At 53.1% G+C, this 20,034-nt stretch overlaps 2 protein-coding genes across 2 annotated transcripts; one reads left to right on the top strand and one right to left on the bottom strand.

Moving 5' to 3' along the window:
- Nucleotides 1-314: 314 nt before the first annotated feature.
- On the bottom strand, nucleotides 315-3,828 carry LOC119098105 (broad-complex core protein isoforms 1/2/3/4/5-like; the record flags this gene model as incomplete). Its single annotated transcript, XM_037221033.1, has 4 exons — nucleotides 3,792-3,828; nucleotides 1,304-1,495; nucleotides 623-805; nucleotides 315-344 (listed from the first exon to the last, which is right to left on the bottom strand). Coding segments are annotated over exons 2-4 (399 nt in total), but the record flags the coding sequence as incomplete, so codon positions are not given.
- Nucleotides 3,829-6,184: 2,356 nt separating this feature from the next.
- Nucleotides 6,185-19,553, top strand: LOC119098106 (uncharacterized). The gene is made up of 4 exons (XM_037221034.1): nucleotides 6,185-6,592; nucleotides 7,475-7,691; nucleotides 8,003-8,157; nucleotides 19,440-19,553. Exons 1-4 carry the CDS (start codon nucleotides 6,185-6,187, stop codon nucleotides 19,551-19,553), a joined length of 894 nt encoding a protein of 297 aa, XP_037076929.1.
- Nucleotides 19,554-20,034: the final 481 nt, after the last annotated feature.

Genomic DNA, 20,034 nt, shown 5'->3' on the forward strand with positions numbered 1-20,034 from the left:
GGTGGTGGCGGCGCTGTCGGCAGCGGCGCCGCCCCGTCCCCGGCCGGCTCCTGCGGCGGCGTCACCATGGGCGGCGGCGGCAGCTGAGGAGGAGGAGGAGGCGGGGGGGAGGAGGCGGAGGCGCCCCCGGCGCCGTGTGCACCGCCACTGGCGAGTCGGGCCGGCTGCCTGTCGACCCGGAGAGGCCGGCGCCGCTTGTGTCGAGGCGAGACTGGCGCATCAGGCGGCTCGCGCGGCCGCGGCCGGCCGGCCGGTGCAGCAGGCGGGGGCGGTCCGGCAGCCAGACGAGGCCGCTCCGCCGGCCTCTCGCGGACCATCGCCGCCGCCGGCTGAGATCGGGGCACCTGACAAACACGCCGCAGCCGCCAGTTAGCATACATCATGTGTGATCATATGGCGCCACTCGGTCCAGACTGGGAATAATGACTCTGAGCAGGAATGACTCCCAAAACATGTTCCTCGAATCTCTACTTTTCAAGTAGTGATTCAAGGTTCAAAGTACGAATTCACTTATTTCAAGTTAAATGTACATGCTTAAGCCAAGAAACAGATTATGAAGGCCATGGACATACCATGCGCAATCTGAACAAGCTACATCCCCTACAAGACAACTACCACCCACCTGTTCATCATCATCATCTCCTGATAGACCTTTGACTTGGAGCATCTCTGCAGTCTTCAGAAAGCTGCCCAGCTGACTCTGGAGGACATTGACCTCACCCTTGTACACAAACTCAATGACTGCTGCAATGTCCACATATGATGTGTCCTTGAGGAAGAAAAGTGGATGCTGGCATGGATTGTCCTGAAAGAAACCATATCATTTGGTCAAAGTGGGATAAGGATGAGAAGCATCTTCATTCATGCTTTCTTGAACTCTAGTAGAGGGATAAGATTTGGCATGAACAACATGAAAAAACATAACTAATGCCTCTTCATAGTACTGAGTGCCTTTTTAAACCTATGTCATTTCAGATATCGCTGTTTTGCGTACCATAGTTAAATTCAGTACATCTAGTTTGAACTGAATCCAGCCTTTAGCGTAATTCATTAACACCATGAAACAACAGATTCCCTGTTCTTCAATTAAAAAACATAAGTCACTGCTACAAGACATTCTGGGTTGCAATAGATGTAGTTCATGCAATGTTTTTTTCTTTAACTTCACCCATTCCCCACAGTGTCCTACTCTTTATAGCTTACAGCAAAATGAGATGCACACACAACATTAAAAAAGCCAATAACCACAACATTAGAGCATAAAAACTGAGCATTTGTTCATGCATCAAATATAGCCACTTACTTTCAGAAGATCTCTGAAATATGGGCTGCAGGCAGATAGCATCATCCTGTGTGCCTTTATCTTCTTCCCCTCACAACACAGTGTAATGTCCACTAGCTCCTCATCTTGACGAAGATTATCAAAAACAGATGTGACACTGTTCTTGAAGTTGTTCCACTTCAAGCAAAACTTCTGTGGTGTGACCATGATTGGCTGAAAGGAAGAGATCATTTACTCCAGCCATGCACAGTTATGTGTTGTAATGATTGCTTTCATAGATCAATGCTTTGCTACACTTACTTGAGCTTACATGAAATGCTGCAAAATCATGGCTAGATCATGGGTTAAGGTTTTCACATAGGATAGTGCTCAAAAAGAATATTCCTATTCTGGTTGTCACTGATGTCACAGATACACTTAGCCAATGTCCTTCAGGTTACTGCAGTTTCCATCTGTCAGTCAGGGGAAAGTATTTATGATGAATGCTACAATCCAGGTTCTAACTTAGACTCCAGTGAGCTATGACAAAATCCTAATACACATGATACTGATGATGATTTGGGCTCTAAGGTGCACCAATCACAAAATTGAACATGTGTTGGTCTAGATGCAGGGTAGGGACTCTATTGATCTATAAGGCTCTATGCTTTTTGTGGGAAGCTGCACAGGGCATGCAAAAACGCCATGTGGCAACTGCAGTGGTTACACACAGAGCATACACAGGATTTCACAATGGGAACTACAATGCAATACCTCCTGTAGAAAGCCAAGTTCAGAGCAATGCATGCACATGAAATGTACTGTGTTGTAAAAGATTACGTCCTCCATCTTCCTATTTTGATATGTACTATAAAAAAATTGTGTATGCTGTAAACATTTGGTCATCTACAGAAACATTTAACATAACTTTGGTAACAGGGGAGGACCCGCTCCCCTGTTGTGTTACAGTGAGGCAGTAACCCCCATGTCCCCAGGTTGACTGCAAACATAACATGCTATGATAAACTGATCCAGGCAAAAAAAGGTTCACAAGGTAATCTGAGGGCTTAGAGCTTGGGAAATGGTCAGCACCAATTTTAGCCTATAGAGAGCCAACATCTCAATGAATAACCATGTTACAACAGAAATTTCAGCCAAAAATACTAAAAAATCAAACATGAAAAATGACATGAAAATTCAGTGCAATTAAGCCTGGCCTGAGTTCAGTGCATGTAAACATGAGGTTCAACACAATCATGTTGTGTATGCATCCACACAGTGGATTGATTTTGGACACTGGCCCCTAATCACACAGGAAGGAATGAGCAACATATGATGGCACTTTCATCATGTCAACATCTTAATCTGCATAATTACTGTCACAGCCAATGACCAAATGTGTTATTTCACTTCTTCAGGAACTGCAGGGGCTGAAAAGTGGTGTTTCTTAGTAAGGTCCAGGAATACATTGCTACCTCATGCTAAAAAAGAGCAATGTACATCAATCATTGTTTTTTAAGGCAGAACATGGCAGAACATGAACATAAGGCAGAACTTCTTAATATGGTACCTATTTATATGGCATGGAACATAGTGCTGATGAACACTGGGTTGAAAGGGATAGGGTGGGGGGTTAGGTTAGGTTAGGCTAGGTTAGGTTAGGTTAGGTTAGGTTAGGTTAGGTAAGGTTGTTAGGCTACGCTAGGCTAGGCTAGGTTAGGTTAGGCTAGGTTAGGTTAGGCTAGGCTAGGCTAGTTTAGGCTATTTTCTGGACTATTCTGGCCTGTCTGTTTCATAAATATACCTAGACGTGATAAGAAATGTTTTCCATTGCATTATTTTTGTTACCTTGGCCCCTTACATTTTTTATGGTTCTTGATAAGCAGAAATTTTGCAATTGTGCAGCACTAACACACAAACGGCGCTGGGGGGGTCGAGGTGGCAGGTTGCGTGCAGTGCTCGGGAGCTCACTATTGTAGCTATTAAAATTTGAAGGTAGGAGCATTAATCTACCTGTTTTACAATTATTTATGATGTTCTGCCTGAAACATGACAAATGATGTACAATAACTTTTTCTATCATTAGGTACCAATGTATACCTACACCCTTATTAATGCTGCAGAATCACAAGCTTATGCTAAATTTGGATAACACCAATGATATCCTGTCAGGTTGACAGGTTCTAGACAGGACCTGGGCAGGGCTCTACACAATGCACACCTACACAATTTTCCAATTTTAATGATTTAATCCAAAGTTTTCACACATGGATTTTTTTTAGATCAGAGCACATCAACGGGAGAGAACGTGAGAGCACTGTCAAGAACAAATATTGAGCACCTAGAGCGACTCGAGCCCACTCCACCACGGGTGGGTGGATCGAAACGCAGACGCTTCAGCCAACTGAGCCAGCGGAACGGGGCTGCAGAATGCGTCTTCATATCGCGATTTACTTCTGCAGTACAATAATGCGTTGGCTTTGCGATAAATGTACTATCACATTGTATTACAGCTCACCGCGCACCTTACCTGGCCTCCACTCGCCCGGCTATGTCCAGCGCGCTTACCGCGCTTTGCGCGATTCCCTTCATTCCGTCGCATTCGCTCCATTCGCCTCAAACGCCTCGTTCAAATACCTCGTCTGAAAGCCAACACTAGTTTGCAGCCATCCATGCCATCAACTCAAAACTCACCAATCGCGGCCTGATTTTCTCCAAGTTTGCGCAAATCGAAAGTAAGAATGCAATCTTAATAAGTGTTTAGAAACTGATGATAATATGATGATGAAAATAAGTGTGTAGAAAAAGACTGTGACCTGAGGTCACCGCTAAAAAAAACCTGATGGAATAGTCTCCCTTTGCTGGTTGCTGCTAAACGTTCCTTGGAAATGGGCCGAGCGATTTCCGTGTTGGACCAAAGTGCAGTGCTCTAGCTCATGCGGTTCATTGCTGGTTTACATGTCATATGTGTTGCCGTTGACATGAAGTTCACACATATGCGGTTCTCAGATAAAGATGGTGAGCAGAGGTCAGTGGCGCAAGCAGAGTGTTACGCGGCGGAGTGCTTGATTACAACCGGGGTCGGGTGCTCGCTCGGATCTGTGGGTTGTTCGGGAATCTGGAATACAGAGCCGCGCGCGGATGGTGCGCCGAGCGAATTGTTTCATCCATCATGCATGGATAGATCAACTGGCGACAAGGATGGGATGGTGAACTTTGTTTTTTTACGTGGCGGCAACATGATAACTTTATCACTGATTGGGAATATCGGTGAGAACAGTGACAGTGACTCGGATTTTGGAGAGTATCTGGAGCGGTTTGACCAGTTTCTGGCTGCTAACGCCATCACGTCTGCGCCCAGGAAACGGACAGCATTTTTGAGCGTCTGTGGGTCACGCGTGTACTCGGTTCTGCGAAGTATCTGTGTTCCGGAGCTACCCGCCTCGAGAATCTCCGAGGAGCTGGCGGAGGCAGCCCAGAGACATTTTGCCCCGAGGCCGACAGTGATCGTGTCACGGTATAAGTTTAATCGGACAGTGCAGCAGGCTGAACAGACAGTGCCAGTGTTTTTGGCGGACCTGCGGCGGATTGTAAGGGACTGTTCGTACGGTGATCGCCTGGAGGAGCAGCTTCGGGACATATCTGTGTGCGGGCTAAGCAACGGAGCGATGTTGAAGCGACTTCTGCGGGAGGGGGACAGCCTGTCTCTGGAATCCGCCGTAGAAATAGCGACCGCGATGGAGACAGCAGCTGATGATGTGCAGGAGATCGGTGTCGCTCCATAGGCAGTCCCGCTGACGACTCCAGCAGCGGCCAGTTCCAGTCCGGAGCCGCTGCACGCAGTCGGTCGGGCGGCGGCCGCCGCCGGAAGGGCTGAGGTGACGACCCCGCCCATTTCGGCCGGCGGCGGCGACTACGGCAGGGCCGGCGGCGGCTGGGCCGGCGAGTTTTGGCAGCCTGCCAGGCACATCAGCTGGTGGAGCAGCATGCGTACCCTGTGGTCGCCACGATCACCCAGCGCCGGAATGTCCACACAGACGGGCCACCTGCTATGGGTGTGGAAAAGTGGGACAACTTCGGAATGTGTGCAAATCGGTGCATACCGTACTGGCGGCAGCGCGGAATCGGATGGAGAAATAGCATGTTACATGTGAACAGCACAATGACTCCGAACCGTGTTCCTCGGTACAAGACGACAGTGGCGGTCAACGGGAATCCGCTGGTGTTTGAAGTCGACCCAGGGGCAAGTCGGACGATCATCAGCCAGGTCATGTGGCGGACGGAGTTGGAGTGTTCCGCTGGAGTCGGGCCAGGAGTCACTGACCACATACACGGGAGGTGCGGCGCTGGTGCGCGACCGACTGACAGCGCGCGTGAAGTGTGGCGCAGAGCAGACCGCGCTGACCCTGTTCGTGGTCCACGGCGACGGGCCCCCACTCCTCGGCCGGGACTGGCTGCACAGCTGCGGCTACCATAGGAAAGCATCTTCAGCATGGCATGGCTGCTGACCGACCTGTAGCAGCAATACAGTGCGCTGTTTCAGGACGACGGAGGCGTCTGCACGCAAACGGTCCAAGTCGAGCGGGGCATTCTACGACCGGTGAAGACCTCGGATTGGGCGGCGCCCGCGGTCAGTGTTCTGAAAGGCGACAAAGTTCAATAACAATGTGTGGGAGCTACGACCTGACGGTTAACAAAGCCTCCCGAGTGGAGCAATATCCACTACCGACAATAGATGAGCTCCTCACAAAGCTGGCGGGAGATCAGAAGTTTACCAGGCTGGACATCAAAGAGGCATATCTGCTGGTGCTTCTAGATGAGGCAAGCCAGCGCTACACCGTGATAAACACCCATCGGAACCTCATGGCCGCCACTGGGCTCGTGTACGGCATCTCGTCAGCTCCGGCGGCGTTCCAGCGCATGATGGAGCAGCTGCTGGCCGGCCTGTCACACGTTGCCGTCTTCCTGGATGATGTGTGCATCATGGGCCGGAGCGACGAAGAGCACTGCCGCAATGTCGAAGCGGTGCTGAAGCGTCTCTTAGATGCTGGTCTGCGGCTGAACCCGAGCAAGCGTGAGTGGATGACTAAAGAAGTAGAATACTTGGGCTACAGGGCCGATTGCAACGGCATCGATTCCACAGCCGCAAAAGTGCTGGCAATCGTGGAGGCGCCACAGCCTGCTGACGTCAAGCAGCTGAAGGCATATCTCGGACTGTTCATGTACTACTCCAAGTTCATGGACAGCCTGGCCACAGTGGCGGCGCCGCTCTATCGGCTGCTGAAGGCAGGCCAGCGGTGGAGCTGGGGACAGGCGGAGAGCGCGGCATTCGCGCGTACCAAATAGCTGTTGGTGCAAGTGCCGTGCCTCGCACACTACGACGTGAACCTGCCGCTCGTGCTGTCTGTGGACGCTAACCCGTACGGGCTCGGAGCTGTACTGTCAGTGATCGACGGTTCGGGGATGGAACGCCCGGTGCCTCGGGAATGGAACGCGCATAAGCCTCTCCTGGGTACTGCATCGCGGACCCTGGCAGGCCGCGGAGGTCAACTACAGTCGGTTGGATAAAGAAGGGCTGGCGGTGGTCTTCGGAGTGAAAAAGTCACCAGTTCGTTTGTGGCTGGCACTGCATCATACAAACCGACCATAAGCCTCTCCTGGGCCTCCTAAGCAGTGGCAAGCCGCTACCGCTCATGGTGTCGCCCAGAGTAGCCAGGTGGCGGCCTCGTACTGCAGGCGTACCAGTATAAGCTGGTGTACGCCCCCTCAGCTCGGCAGGCAAACAGCGATGGACTGAGCCGCCTGCTACTGACTGTCTGCCCGGCCAGCGTTCCGGATCCCGGGGACATTGTCTGTCTTCTTGAGTCAATGGACCAGCTGATTCGTGTCGATCAGATCCGCCGGTGCACGAGCCGTGACCCAGTCTTGTCACGTGCTTATCAAGCAGCCATGGACGGCTGCTGGACGGTGCCGGCAGCTGATGGAATGGAGCCATTATACCAGCGCCGTCTCGAACTCGGCGTCTAAAATGACATCCTTCTCTGGGGAAACCGCGTCGTGGTGCCTTCTGCTCTGCGGAAGGCGACGCTCTCGCCCCTGCACTAGGGACACCCTGGCGTCGTGGCAATGAAGTCAAAGGCACGCGCGCACGTGTGGTGGCCCGGCATGGACGCAGCCATCGAGTCGACCGTGACAAGCTGTCATGCCTGTCAGCTGAACCGGCCCCAGACCTTCCCGGTGGTGGAGAGCCCATGGCCGTACCCGGAGGCACCGTGGGACCGTCTGCACATGGACTATGCGGGACCGGTCGATGGGATGATGATTCTGGTCAGCGTGGACGCCTACTCAAAGTGGATATCGGCGTATCCCACGACGGCGTCAACAGCAGAGGCAACGGTTGAACGGCTGAGGATAGCCTTCTCAGAGCATGGTGTGCCACTTGCGGTGGTGAGCGATAACGCGGCAGTGTTCTCCGGTGATAAGCTCTGTCGCTTTCTCACCGATAATGGCGTGCAACGTGTGTTCTCCTCTCCTATGCACACGAAGTCGAATGTCAGGGCGAGAGTGCAGCCAAAGTGATCAAAACCGGTCTGAAGAAGCAGAGTGCTGGGTCGCTGCAAACGCGCCTGAGTCGGGTCCTGTTTCAGTCTCGGACCACTCCGCACTCGACCACTGGTGCATCGCCCGCGGAGCTGCTGCACGGCCGCCCGCTGACCACTCACCCGTCCCGGCTGCGGCCAGACTCCGCCCTGCTCGAACGTGCCCGAACCAAACAAGAGCGTCAGACACTGGTGAACAACCGGCACTCGACCGCGGCGCGGCAGTTTGAGACTGGCGACCCGGTGTACGTGTCTGCGGTCGACCAGCGGCCCTGGCAGCCAGCGGTGGTGGCGGCGGTATCGGGCCGTCAGTGTGACGTCCGGCTGCCGGACGGCCGCTGCTTCCGGCGACACGTTGATCACCTGCGGGCTCGGTCGCCGGACAGCCCGTTGGTCGATAGTGGGGTGGCAGTTCCCGTTCCGGAGTGTCCTGTGTCGCCGGCGGCGGCCACAGTGGAGCCGGCGAGCCCCGGCTCTCCTGACAGAGAATTGCGACCTTGCTCTCCCTTTGTAGCCATGCGCCGGTCGGGTCGCGAGCGTGCGGTACCCGCTCGTTATCAGTCATGTTTATATCGCCATGTCGGATGGTCGGACGCGCTGTCAGTCTTGTGTTATTCTCGGACTCGTTAATCTTACGGGGGAGGAGTTGATATGTATATAGGTTGTCTGTTAGCAGTCGCAACCAAGAGGTGTCGCCACTTACGCGGCGGAGTGCTTGAGTACGACCGGGGTCGGGTACTCAGCTCGGATCTGTGGGTTGTTCGAGAGTCTGGAATACAGAGCCGCACGCGGCTGGTGCGCCTAGCGAATTGTTTCATTGATCATCCACGGATAGATCAGAGGGCTTACAAATAAGGGCCCGATTTGAGGGTCCGAAGAGCCCGAAAGGCCGGCCGGAAGTCGTAGTCAGCGGTCCGGCCAAAACGAGTTAAAAGATTAACAAAGCCATCCCACGTTTGCCGGAGAACGTTCTTTTTTTCGAGGAATCGACTAGTGAAGCAACTTACATCAAACGGTTTGAGCATGCGCGCTCGCAATCTTGGTAGCAAGGACAACGACGGCCAGTTGTTGCAGCTTTCGTAAACCGAACGGCATGATTCTCTGTAGGTATCACCGGGCGGCAGATGCCGTGGGCGCGAGAACGATCGTTGTGAAATAACGCTTCTGAATGTCATTCAAAATTAATTCGTACCGTTCAAAAACTATGCAGTGCGAATCTTGTTTTACAACTTTGGGGTTGGGTACTCTTCTGGAATGATTTACGGTTACAGTAGCACGAAAAATGAAGATTCTATCTGCTCTTCCAGTTCCATCACCAGATTCCAACACCACATTGCGATGCTGTAAAGGACAATCCATTCTTATAATCAATCTAAAAATCACACGGGTGAATCCTACGCCCGGACTACCTCCGAAGGTACTTCTTTCCGATGCGTCACCGTTTTCGGACGCCCGTCGGCCACGGCTTAGCGTAAGCCGCAAGGCCGACGCTGCGGCCCGTTGAGGTTGTAACGGCGGGTGCCGAGGCTTTGTTGCTAAGATTTGAGAGCGCGCAAGCTCAAAACTACGTTACATAATTTGTATTACTAGTCGGTTCTGACTGAATGCTAAGCATTTTCAAACATTGCTTGGCCATGTTAACACAAGTTGTCTAACCCTTTCCATCTACAGCCTACATTCGCAGGGTGCTTGATATCTTGATAGAGCCCAGATCGAAATTCTGGCAAAACTTTTGAGTTCCATCGATTCAGAAAGAGTTCGCTGGACCTTTGTAAAATGAAGAGCGGCGCTCATTTATCTCATGCAATCGTTTAATGGATTGCTTTTCTGTTTATTGAAAATAAAGGTCGGACAGAATAGGTCTCGTGGTAGCTTTTGGTTCCTGTTTCAGATGAAAAAGATAAAAATGGAAAAATGGAAAAATAGAAAATTGGAAAAAATGGAAAAATGGAAAATTTGACCCGTGAACAAAGCGGTTTGTACGCCTTTTAAAGGCAAAGACAGTGTCCTGAGGTCACTGATTTCATTATGGCTAATACAATATAGCTAATACAATATTTGGTGCTTTATCTGCTAGCATGGGTTTTGATCAGACCAATGGAGTATATTTCGAGTTCGGACTTACCTACATTGCATCCATCATTTGGCACCGACACATCTCCATCCCGGTTCTTCTCCACGTGTGTCAATGGTGTCATTTCTTCATTTTTTCATTCCTTTTCTCCGTCACTTGATTTGAGTGTCGGCGTAATTAGCAGCAAGTGATCCTCATCTCTTCGAAATTTAGCAGCGGCCACTCCGCCGATTTCTCGCCGACGCGAACAGTAATCACGAGTTTCCCAAGCCCCTCTTGCGTAGAAGCACAAGTGGCCGTGACTGACTTGTCATTTAAGAAGAATGCCCAGCATGTCTTTCATCAAGTCACGTGGTCGCACCTAACGTTCCCGCATCTGGTTTCAGGCATGGCATAAAACCAGTCCTTTGAAGAAAATACTTTTGATACAAACACTTGGATTTTCTATGAATTTGGCCACCATGGATTTTCTATGTGTTCGGCTTTTCTGCAACCTGGCAATAGAGACAATGATTGAAGATAATATGTTTAACAGAAGTGATTTTGTTTGGATTTAATATGCATGGCGCATAATTGTATGTGCATAGGTGGCTGTTGGCCCGTTCGTCTGCCACGAAAAAGTTTTTACACCCTTGTGAGGAGTGATACGATATGTCAAAAAGTCCGTGCCTACGGGGAGTACGTACTCCCCAACGATGGCTTCCAATTGCATTTGACCTCCCGCATGACACCTTAGTCAGGAGTCAGGACGTTCCTCAGGGCGGTCAATTCTCTCTCGTGACTTCCCAAATGACCATCCTGACAATGCATGTGACATCCCTCACGGGACCCCGCCTCAGAGCTGGCTTTCCTTAAAGAGCCATGATGCCCGACGAGGGGGTCAGGTCGTTGATTTCGGGGGTTGTTAAAGGTAAATAATCGACCATGTGAATCCTCTCTCCAAGCGTGCAGGGCAAATTGAGGAGTCGTATTATTGGCGATGGCGTGCCAGGAAGTTACACCATCCCTGCTGGACTACACCAATCCGGGGCGTGCTCGGCTATTCGTGATTTAGCAGCAATTCGTAATGGGTTTAGCAGCAATTTGCAAGCATGTAATCTGCAGTGATCCGAGGCAAACACCACGTACCAACTCTATCGAGTTATTGCGAACTTGAGCATGTCGCGTATCGAAATACGAAATGATCGTGGACTCCATAATCATAAAGCAAGTTTTCCAGTAATAAAACGGCATGGTTTTGACATTGATCTGACGTCCATGTTTAACCCCAGGTCAATGTTATAAGTCGTAATCTCAATTTCAGTAGTCTAATTGTCTAGCAAACCATCTCAAGGTTGTATGACTTCGTCCAAGCCTACGTCGTCGCATCATGTTGAACAGAATCGCCCTCCCTGACAGCATGCCCAGACTTTGGCCTGCCATAGGTAAGCTACCTTACGAAATATGTCTATGTATATAGCATATTTATAATGAATGGTTGAACAGTCAACTGCCTGTAGCTGTGCAAAGCTTGGCGCGGCTGTACTGCGTCATTCAAACGTTCTTTGGGGAAAGCATTCGAGTCAAGTTGACCTCCAACCGAGCACGTGTTCAAGAAAGACCTGTAGTGAAGTCCCTACACACAGCCGGCAGGTTATGTGCAATAATACAACTCCATCAATTACGAGCAGAATATTACATCTATACATCGCGCAAACCTCGGGATTTTCCCCAGTAAATAGCAGCCGCCTAGTCTAACAGTCATCGTGACATCTCCCTCCTCCCCCCCCCCCCCCCCACTCCCAGTCGCTACTGGGCTGTGCCAAAATATCTCATCTCCTTCCAGAATCGCTCGTCGGCTCAAAACACGTTGATGCCGGAATTCATGACTGACATCTGGCATCCTCACGAGCCTTGCCTTCTGGAGTCGCGGAAATGATTCTAGCGAAGGTGCCTGCGGCCCTCGCCGGTGACAAGGGTCAGTTTAAGCAACTTATGGTCGCTGTATCGAACCACTTTTCTGTCCTCAGTATAGTCTACCAACGGAAAAACACGTGAACACGACTTCCGTTACTGCCATGGAACGTGGCGCCGTTTTTTAAGATCTTATCCGAACCCTTTGAACGGATGGATTTATGGGATCAGAACTCACGCTAAGTAGTGCTTGTGTGAGCCATGATTACCACCCGAACGCGCAATTCCATGTCAGCAGCAGAATTTGGTGGCGAAAGCCTAGCGTGCCGCAATGTTCGGCACGGTCCGTCCTGCCCTATGACGTCATCTGACCTTCATCGCGGCAGCCGCTACCGGCCGCAGACCATGCCTGCTAAGGAAAAATAGCGAGCGCCTAAAGCGACCCGAAGCTCACCCCGTCACGTATGGGTGAATCGGAACTCAAGCGCTCTAACTGAGCCATCGGGATGGGCATTATCTCCGACAGCTTGACAGTGTTCGACATCCGCCGTCTGGAATTCGTAAGAAGGCAGTCGAGGAGTGAATATCACGTTCTGTGAGCCACGAATCCATCGATGGCAACTCCATATGTGCTACTGTTACTCTCGCTAGCAGGCCGGAGCCTCCTGCGACCAGCACTTGAGGGCCCGACCCTGCAGACCATGGTCCCTCAATGCGACCTTCAGCAAACCCTTTTTATCCTTCGGGTCTTCCAGTCGGGCACCGATCGTCAGTTCCAAGGGACCCTCCGGCCTCTCGGGACCAAGGAGCATACGTGCACAATGTGTCCTTCCCAGTGTTGCACCCCTTGGTGCATACAAAACATGTACGGAATGTCACAAAAAGCATGTATTCCGCAGAGATAGCTCTCGATTCGCCAAACGTCGGGCAACGCAGGCGATTCACACCGATGGTGCATCTGTACTGTTTGCCTGATTTCGACCCGATGCAATGTGTGAAGCGTCGTAAATTAAGTTACAAAGTATACCTCTGTAATTTATATCTCGACACAAAACAAATGCCATGCGATTCTGATTTTGAAATTATCACTTTTTCCTTGCCGGGCACAATGTTATTTCCTAAGTGCGAAATTTATCTAAGGTTATTCAAAAGGCCTGTGCATGTTAAGCTGGCCTGCGGTTAACTTAAGTAAATATGTTATAAACATGGGCACGAGGACCATAACACATTCAAAACTTCAGAGATAACGGATACCCGCCAAATGATTTGGAAAATGGGCGTGTTTATGCGGGTATAGAATTGACAATTTTGTCAAGGCAGATCCAATGGCGTTTATCCGATCACAATTGAGCTAGTGGATCTCAAAATCTCTGGCAGGGAGGGGACAGAATCTGGTCGGTCTCACCCGTGTAACGTAAACCTCACAGTTCACGGGGCTTAGGACTACTTTGCACGATTTTTTCGTTGATCTTCTCGGCAATTTTTGTTGACACCGAAGCATAAGTGATACGATGACCATAGAACGATGTTTAATCGGATTCAAGTTCGGAGTTCGCTCATGAGCTCGTAGACGTGATCCTTACTACACACGTCACGCGCCGCGGCCCGGGGCGCATCCCCGAGCAAAAACTCCATAATCGGTTAGAGTCGAACGTCAAATTCCGCAATGGCATCTTACGGCCATGGGTAGGCAAGGTAGGCGCCAATTCAGATGACTGTCACTGCGAGTCAACCGATGGTCACCCTTGACCCCAACATGGACCGGAGTCGTTGCTCAGGCGTGCGAGACCGTGCGCTGATATTCGGGCACCGTAATAATGGCCTCGCGTAGCTTGTAGCTGCAAAGCATCTTCCACGCCGTGGCGCTGCGCCGCTAAGCGATCGGCAACGTGCAGGCAAGCGGAGATGGTAGGCGGGCGCTGTCCTTATTATATGGCGCAGGCCCGCTGCGTATGGTGCCAGGAGCGGGATGGTGAGCGGGCGTCGTCCTCATGTATGGCACAGGCCCGCTGCATACGGTGTCAGGAGCGGGATGGTAAGCGGGGTGCCGTCCTCGTGTATGGCGCAGGCCGGCTGCATATGGTGCCAGGAGCGGGATGGTAAGCGGGCGCCGTCCTCGTGTATGGCGCAGGCCCGCTGCATATGGCGCCAGGAGCGGGATGGTAAGCGGGCGCCGTCCTCGTGTATGGCGCAGGCCCGCTGCATGCACCAGGAGATAGCTGGTGCGGTGACTTGCGACGGGCGGCGCGGTGGCGGCACGTGGGTGGCAGCTGAGCGGCACCAAGCTGCCCAGCCCGAGAGCCGAGCCCGGCAGCCTGGCGGCAGGGAAACGCCGCACCCGGCGTTGCAAGTGCTACCACCGGGTTATGGGCATGCGTGAAGGGGAGGGGATAAATGACACATCTCAGGGTAATCCCAATGTGCATCGCGGGGCGACTGGAGTGGGCACTCCCTGCCACGGCCTCTCGGTGGCAGGTTCGAATGACGGGCTAAAGAGGGTTCACAGTCGACTTTCCGGGAGCTTTTCACCTGTTGCACACTGCGTGCGTACGTCAAGGTACCGTGAATTGGCCGCGTAACTGTTGCAAGCACTTGGCGTCTTGAAACTGTGCTCGAACATTTGGCGTGCGCGAGTAGAGGGTAATGAGCTGGTAAGCGATCGGCGCCGTTAGTATTCAGATTAACACTACTCGGTCAGACGTGTATTCGTGACCAAGACGCATGTCAAACGAGGATATATTTCTATTTGTGACGCGCTGTACCGAAGCTGCTATACGGCGAGCGCTAAACGAAAACACTGGAACCGCACTCCCACTCCGTGTGGTAGACAAAGAGAGTGGGAGTAGTACCGCTGAGCCGCGATACATTGACTGGGCCTGTTGGTGTCTGCGTGCCCCACGGCTGGTATGGCGCGTCGGTCGGCAACACGGACACTACATGGCAAGGACAAAATGAAAGAGCGCGGTCTTGTACTTCATACCCATACCGCGAAGTCAACAAATGGCATAGGTCAAGGTCAGGTCAAGGGCTGGGCGGGTCACCTCACCGGTTGTAGCTTTTTTGCTCTTCGGTTTATTGATCCAGGGAAGCCTGTGTTTACCGAGGTGTAAAGTATACCAACTGTTATAAAAAAAAATGTTCGAAGCAAAGCATGCCAGACTATAATTAGTTCACCTTGAATGATGTCATGGCTCAAGTAGGGTTATGTAGCAGTTCACGATGGGAAAGGCACAATTCAAGGCTTTCACTGAAAATCTGGTTTAGGGTGCCGTGGGCGCGCGAAATTTATTTCATGGTCTAAAACGGCATGGCGTGTTCCTGACCTACTTCTTTCGAACACGTCTTCCTCAAATTTGTAAGTGCCAACAGGTCTTCGCTCAAGCATCAATACATGTGCTAAGCCCGATAAGAGGGGGGGGGGGGGGGGCAACTGTGTGAATACGCCCTTGGATTCGACGGTGGAGGCGCGAAGACAACGGCGGTGAAAGCGGGAAGGCCGGGACCATTAGTTCCATACGCATTGGGGCTCAAAACAAAGCTGAGGAGAGAGGGAGGGCGCAGCGGGGCCGTCTCGCCGGCTCTGCGGGCGAACACTCCGCCACTCTCGTCGGGCCAGGTGACGGCCCGTAGCCGGAGACCGCTCTACCTCTCACGCGCCCGCGCGCCAGCTGGCGTCCGGCCGGCGCGGCCCGGGCCCGGGCCGGCGAGGCACCGCTCACCGGTGAAAGTGCGTGGCAGCAAAACTTCATGGCGTTCCTCCAAGGCGGCGACGCGACACGCGCATCTCGGAGGTGGGGCTGACTCGAACGCCCGTTGAAAAATGGTGAAAGTGCGCCACGGGACTCTGAATGCAAGGGAGGGAGTGGGCTAAATAATGACGGAGTGGGAAAGAGGGGCAGATGAAGAGCGAGAAAGAGGGGGAGAAAGAGTGGCAGAGGAAGAGTGTGTGTGAGAGAGAGAGTGGAGGAGGGGATGGGGAGAAAGAAACAGCCGGCCGGGCCTGACGCAACTGCGCCCCTCAGCGAGGGACCAGAGCGCCGGCGCTCCGGTTGTATTCGGCAGGCGGGCAGCTCGGCAGGCGGACCTCGGCGGGCGGACCTCAGCCTGAGGACCTCGGCGGGCAGACCTCAGCCGGAGAACCTCGGCAGGCGGACCTCAGTCGGCGGACAGCTCAGTAGACGGACCTCCGTAGGCGGACCCCGTCCGACTGGCAGCTCGGCAGGCGGGCCCCGGCGGGCGAACCTCGGCAGGCGGACCTCGGGAGGCGGACCTCGGCGGCGGACCTCAGCCGGCGGGCAGCTCGGTAGGCGGACCACAGCAGGCGGACCTCAGCAGGCGGACCTCGTCAGGCGGACCACAGCAGGCGGACCTCAGCCGACGGGCAGCTCGGCAGGTGGATCTCAGCCAGCGGACCTCGGCAGGAGGACCTCAACAGGCGGAACTCGGCAGGTTTGCCTAGGCAGGCGGACCTCGGCCGCAGCTCAGCGCCAGACGGGGCGGCGCCGAGCTTCGGCGAGCAGAGCGCTCAGTGGTGCCTCACATACCCGCCGTGAGAGCTGAGCAAGCGATGGACGGAAACAGCTGACACCAACAGCCAAATTTAAGACTCATGGTTGAAGGAAATGCACTAAAAGCATCGCGAGAGCATGCCACGGGCTTCAGAACATTACCTACCACAGCTTTGTCTTCGGGTCCAATGTATTTCGACTCCGCACACACCATTTTTATAAAACTCCCTCAAACGTAATTAGTTTAAGGCCGTTTGGGAGTGTTTGCCAGTTGGAGTTTAAGACCTGTTTCGAATCGCGCGCGGGACAGAAGCAGACAGCAAACAGCTCAGCGTATTACGTGTGTTTATCTGGCTTGGTCCGAAAACGGAGTCCAAATGATGGCATGCTGCGCTAATGTAAGAGCTTTCCCTGGAACCACGCATCTAAACGGAGAATCGATGAGTAAACAAAAGATGCAATGCAGGGAAATGAGGGCGACCAAGGCGCAGGGCCAGCCCAGCGTAAGTAGTGCGCCTGTCTGGCAATGTGCCAGAGTTCTATGCTGCGTTCTCGTCGGACATTTCGAAACAGGGTACCGCACAGGTATGTGTAAAGTACGCGCCGCCGTGGGTGCGCACTGGGTGACCGGGCGCAGCACACATGTTCAACCGAAGCTTTGGCTAACAACGCCACTCTCATAAAGAAAACTAGTCTGCAGCATTTGACGGGTACTGTTGGACTTGAATATCTACGGATATCTCGAATGTCTGGAATCCTGAGGGTGGCACGCGCTGGTAGGCAATTCTGCTTAGCGTAGACACCGGCTCCATCAGAATGCAGTCTGTGGTCAGTTTTCTGTCCTCACATGAAACCATCACAGCTTTCTGTTGCCTTTTCGGCATCAAGGATTTCTGGGATATCCGTTCCCTGTAAAACATCATTTCTCATGGTTACCACTCTGTATTCTAAAAAAAACACGACCCAATCTTTTGCAGGACGGCTTTACGACCAGAGATCTCGGCCAGTATATAGCGTGTCAGAAAGGTCTCGACCAGGCCGCTGCAGTCAACGAATACCTTGCCAGGTGATGGTGGCATGCCGTACGATTTTAACATCCGGTATCATACATAAGATGCCGGTTGTACGACATTCACCGTGCCATCGACGAGCTTGAATGGTTGGCTTCTGATATCATGTAATCTCGCAGTGATGGGTGGCTACTGATTAGACTGCCGTTGGCAAAGAAAAACAAAAGCAAACAGCGGTAAGTTACCTTTCTGACTCATGTCCTATGGGGTTAAATAGCCTGTCAACGAAGCAGCAGGACGAGATGCTGTAAATAAACACGCCCTCCTGCGCGACTTTGCGCCGGCGTTTCTCTAAGGCCACCAACACGGGCTCGGGTCACTTGTGGGCCCAAAACGGCCGCAAGGTAACCCGGGCATCCTTCTGCCTTGGCACGCGTAATGGATGGCACCGGGAAAAGCAGCCGCTGTAATGAACTCATGATCCCAGCTTCCCCGGGTACCTTGTGTCGTATCACTAGCTGCAGAAGGCAGGTTAGAAACGGTAGGACTGTTCTGAAAACGACTCATGTGCGCCGCGTTCCAGCGCATTATTGACACACCCCAACTTCCAGTTGGCAACGCAGGTGAATAAAGCGGAAAACGTGTGGTACTTGAAGCAGTTGTGCTATTGGAAGGAAAAGCAGTCGAGAATCGAGCCAGCTTGTCGCGTACCGGCTAGGTATATTCCAACATCTACTGCGTAAAAAATCAAATTACTTGCTCAATGCGTTGTCTTGGCGAGCATCATAAGATGCTGGATCTAAGATTCCGCCAGGTCAGTCTCAGAGCTACGAGAGTAGAGAGAGGAGAGAGAGAAGAAGAGAGAGGGGGGAGTGGTTGGAGAGAGCGGGAAGAGAAGAGGAGGAGAGAGAGGCGAGAGAGGAGAGAGAGAGGAGAAAGGAGAGAGAGAGAGAGATGAGAGAGCTCTCCTCTCTCTCTCTCTCTCTCTCTCTCTCTCTCTCTCTCTCTCTCTCTCTCTCTCTCTCTCTCTCTCTCTCTCTCCTCTCTCTCTCTCTCTCTCCTTAACTGCGCCCTTCCCGTCCTCTCACCCCACCACCACCAAACGGGACCACTCGCCTCGCCTATCCTGTAATCCATTGCGCAACGCCCGGCATCTCAGTCAGGCTCTTTCATAAAGCTCCGGGGCTTTCGCAGAGCATTGTCACAACCCCGGGTCATCTGGTCGTGTTTACAACACACAATTAGAGCCGATTTATTGCTTTGTATTGTTATTACTTATTGACTTGAGGCAGCCAGCAAACGTTTAACACTCAAGAGCGGACAGGAATGCTGACCCGCCATGCCAGTACATTGGCGCTGGCCCGCTGGTCCACCCACCCAAGTGCGGTTCTCAAACCGCGCACGAACAAACTATTGCCTATCGAACGACTGCGCACGAACAAACCGTTGCCTGTTGAACGACCGCGCGCGAACAGACCTATGCCTATCGAACGACCGCATACGAACAAGTCATTGCCTATCGACCGAGAGATCAGCCGTTTGCCATGAATGCATGCGCGCGAAACAACCACCGCCATTCGCTTGCCGCGTCACTGGTGATCGGTGATAGGCTATGACGGTGCATGATGCCGCCAGCCCGACCCCAATGTCGCCCCGCCGCGGGGCAGGTGCGAGCAAAGTGGGACACACTGTGGATGTGCGTTCGGACGTGACGTCATCGAGACGTGCCGGACTGAAATGTGAAAGTACCAAGACCTGAGACGCGCTGGAGGCCGCAGTCAGCCTACGGTGCTGGCGCTGTGCGATCGCGCGGCAGGTCCTGGCAGTGTGAACTCGGTGGCTGAGTCGGAAGGTTCGGTCATCTTACGACAGGCTGGACTGAGCTGCAGGAGATCCGTCTATCTGCCCCCGAACTCGATCAGTGGCTTCGCGAGGGCAAGTCAGGCCGAGCCTGACGCACCGACCCAGTGCTCGAAAGCATCACCTCCCAGCGGGACGCCCGCCCAGCCGCGGGCCGCCATGGCGAACGACAAAACGCCGCCGCCGCCCCAGACGGGTCGCGCGACACCGTTCGACCCGAATGCGCTGTTGCAGGCCCTCGGGGTGGAGCCGGGTCAGGCGACGAAACGCTGGGACAGCAGGAGCTGCTGCTGCAAGGTGATGCTCGCCATCGTCTGCCTGCCTAGCTTTCCCGTCTCTGCTGTCTGATCTGCTGCATTGCCTGCTTTTGCCGACTGCACGGCGAAGAAGCGCGCCGCGGCAACGGCCGGGACGGCGGAGCGTCGGCGCGCGGAGGAGGGCAACGGCCGGCCCGGGGGAGAGACGGAGCTCGGCAGAGGCAGCTGGGGTGGCGCCGGAAGAGAGGCTGGAGGAGGCCGGTGGTGCCTGAGCTGTCGATGGTGCTGGCAGAGGTGTTGGGCTGGCTGGTGAACAAGCCGGAGGCGTTCCAGCAGCGATCATGCCGGGCCTCTGGAGCCAAACGTGTCCCTGACACGCAGCGCCACCGCCGAGAGGGAATGATGCTCAGTGGTGGTGATGTGGATGAAGATGATATTAGGGGAGTCACAACGATGGAGCGGGGTGGGGGGGGAGGTGGGAGCTAGTCAGAATGGCAGCAAATGGGCGTCTGGGCCGACTGTATGTTGAGATGTTCAGATCACCGAAGAGATCACTGGCTCGCCTAAATAGA

Source organism: Pollicipes pollicipes, unplaced genomic scaffold, assembly GCF_011947565.3.
Source record: "Pollicipes pollicipes isolate AB1234 unplaced genomic scaffold, Ppol_2.1 Scaffold_4740;HRSCAF=5597_pilon_pilon_pilon, whole genome shotgun sequence".
NCBI lineage: Eukaryota > Metazoa > Arthropoda > Thecostraca > Pollicipedomorpha > Pollicipedidae > Pollicipes > Pollicipes pollicipes.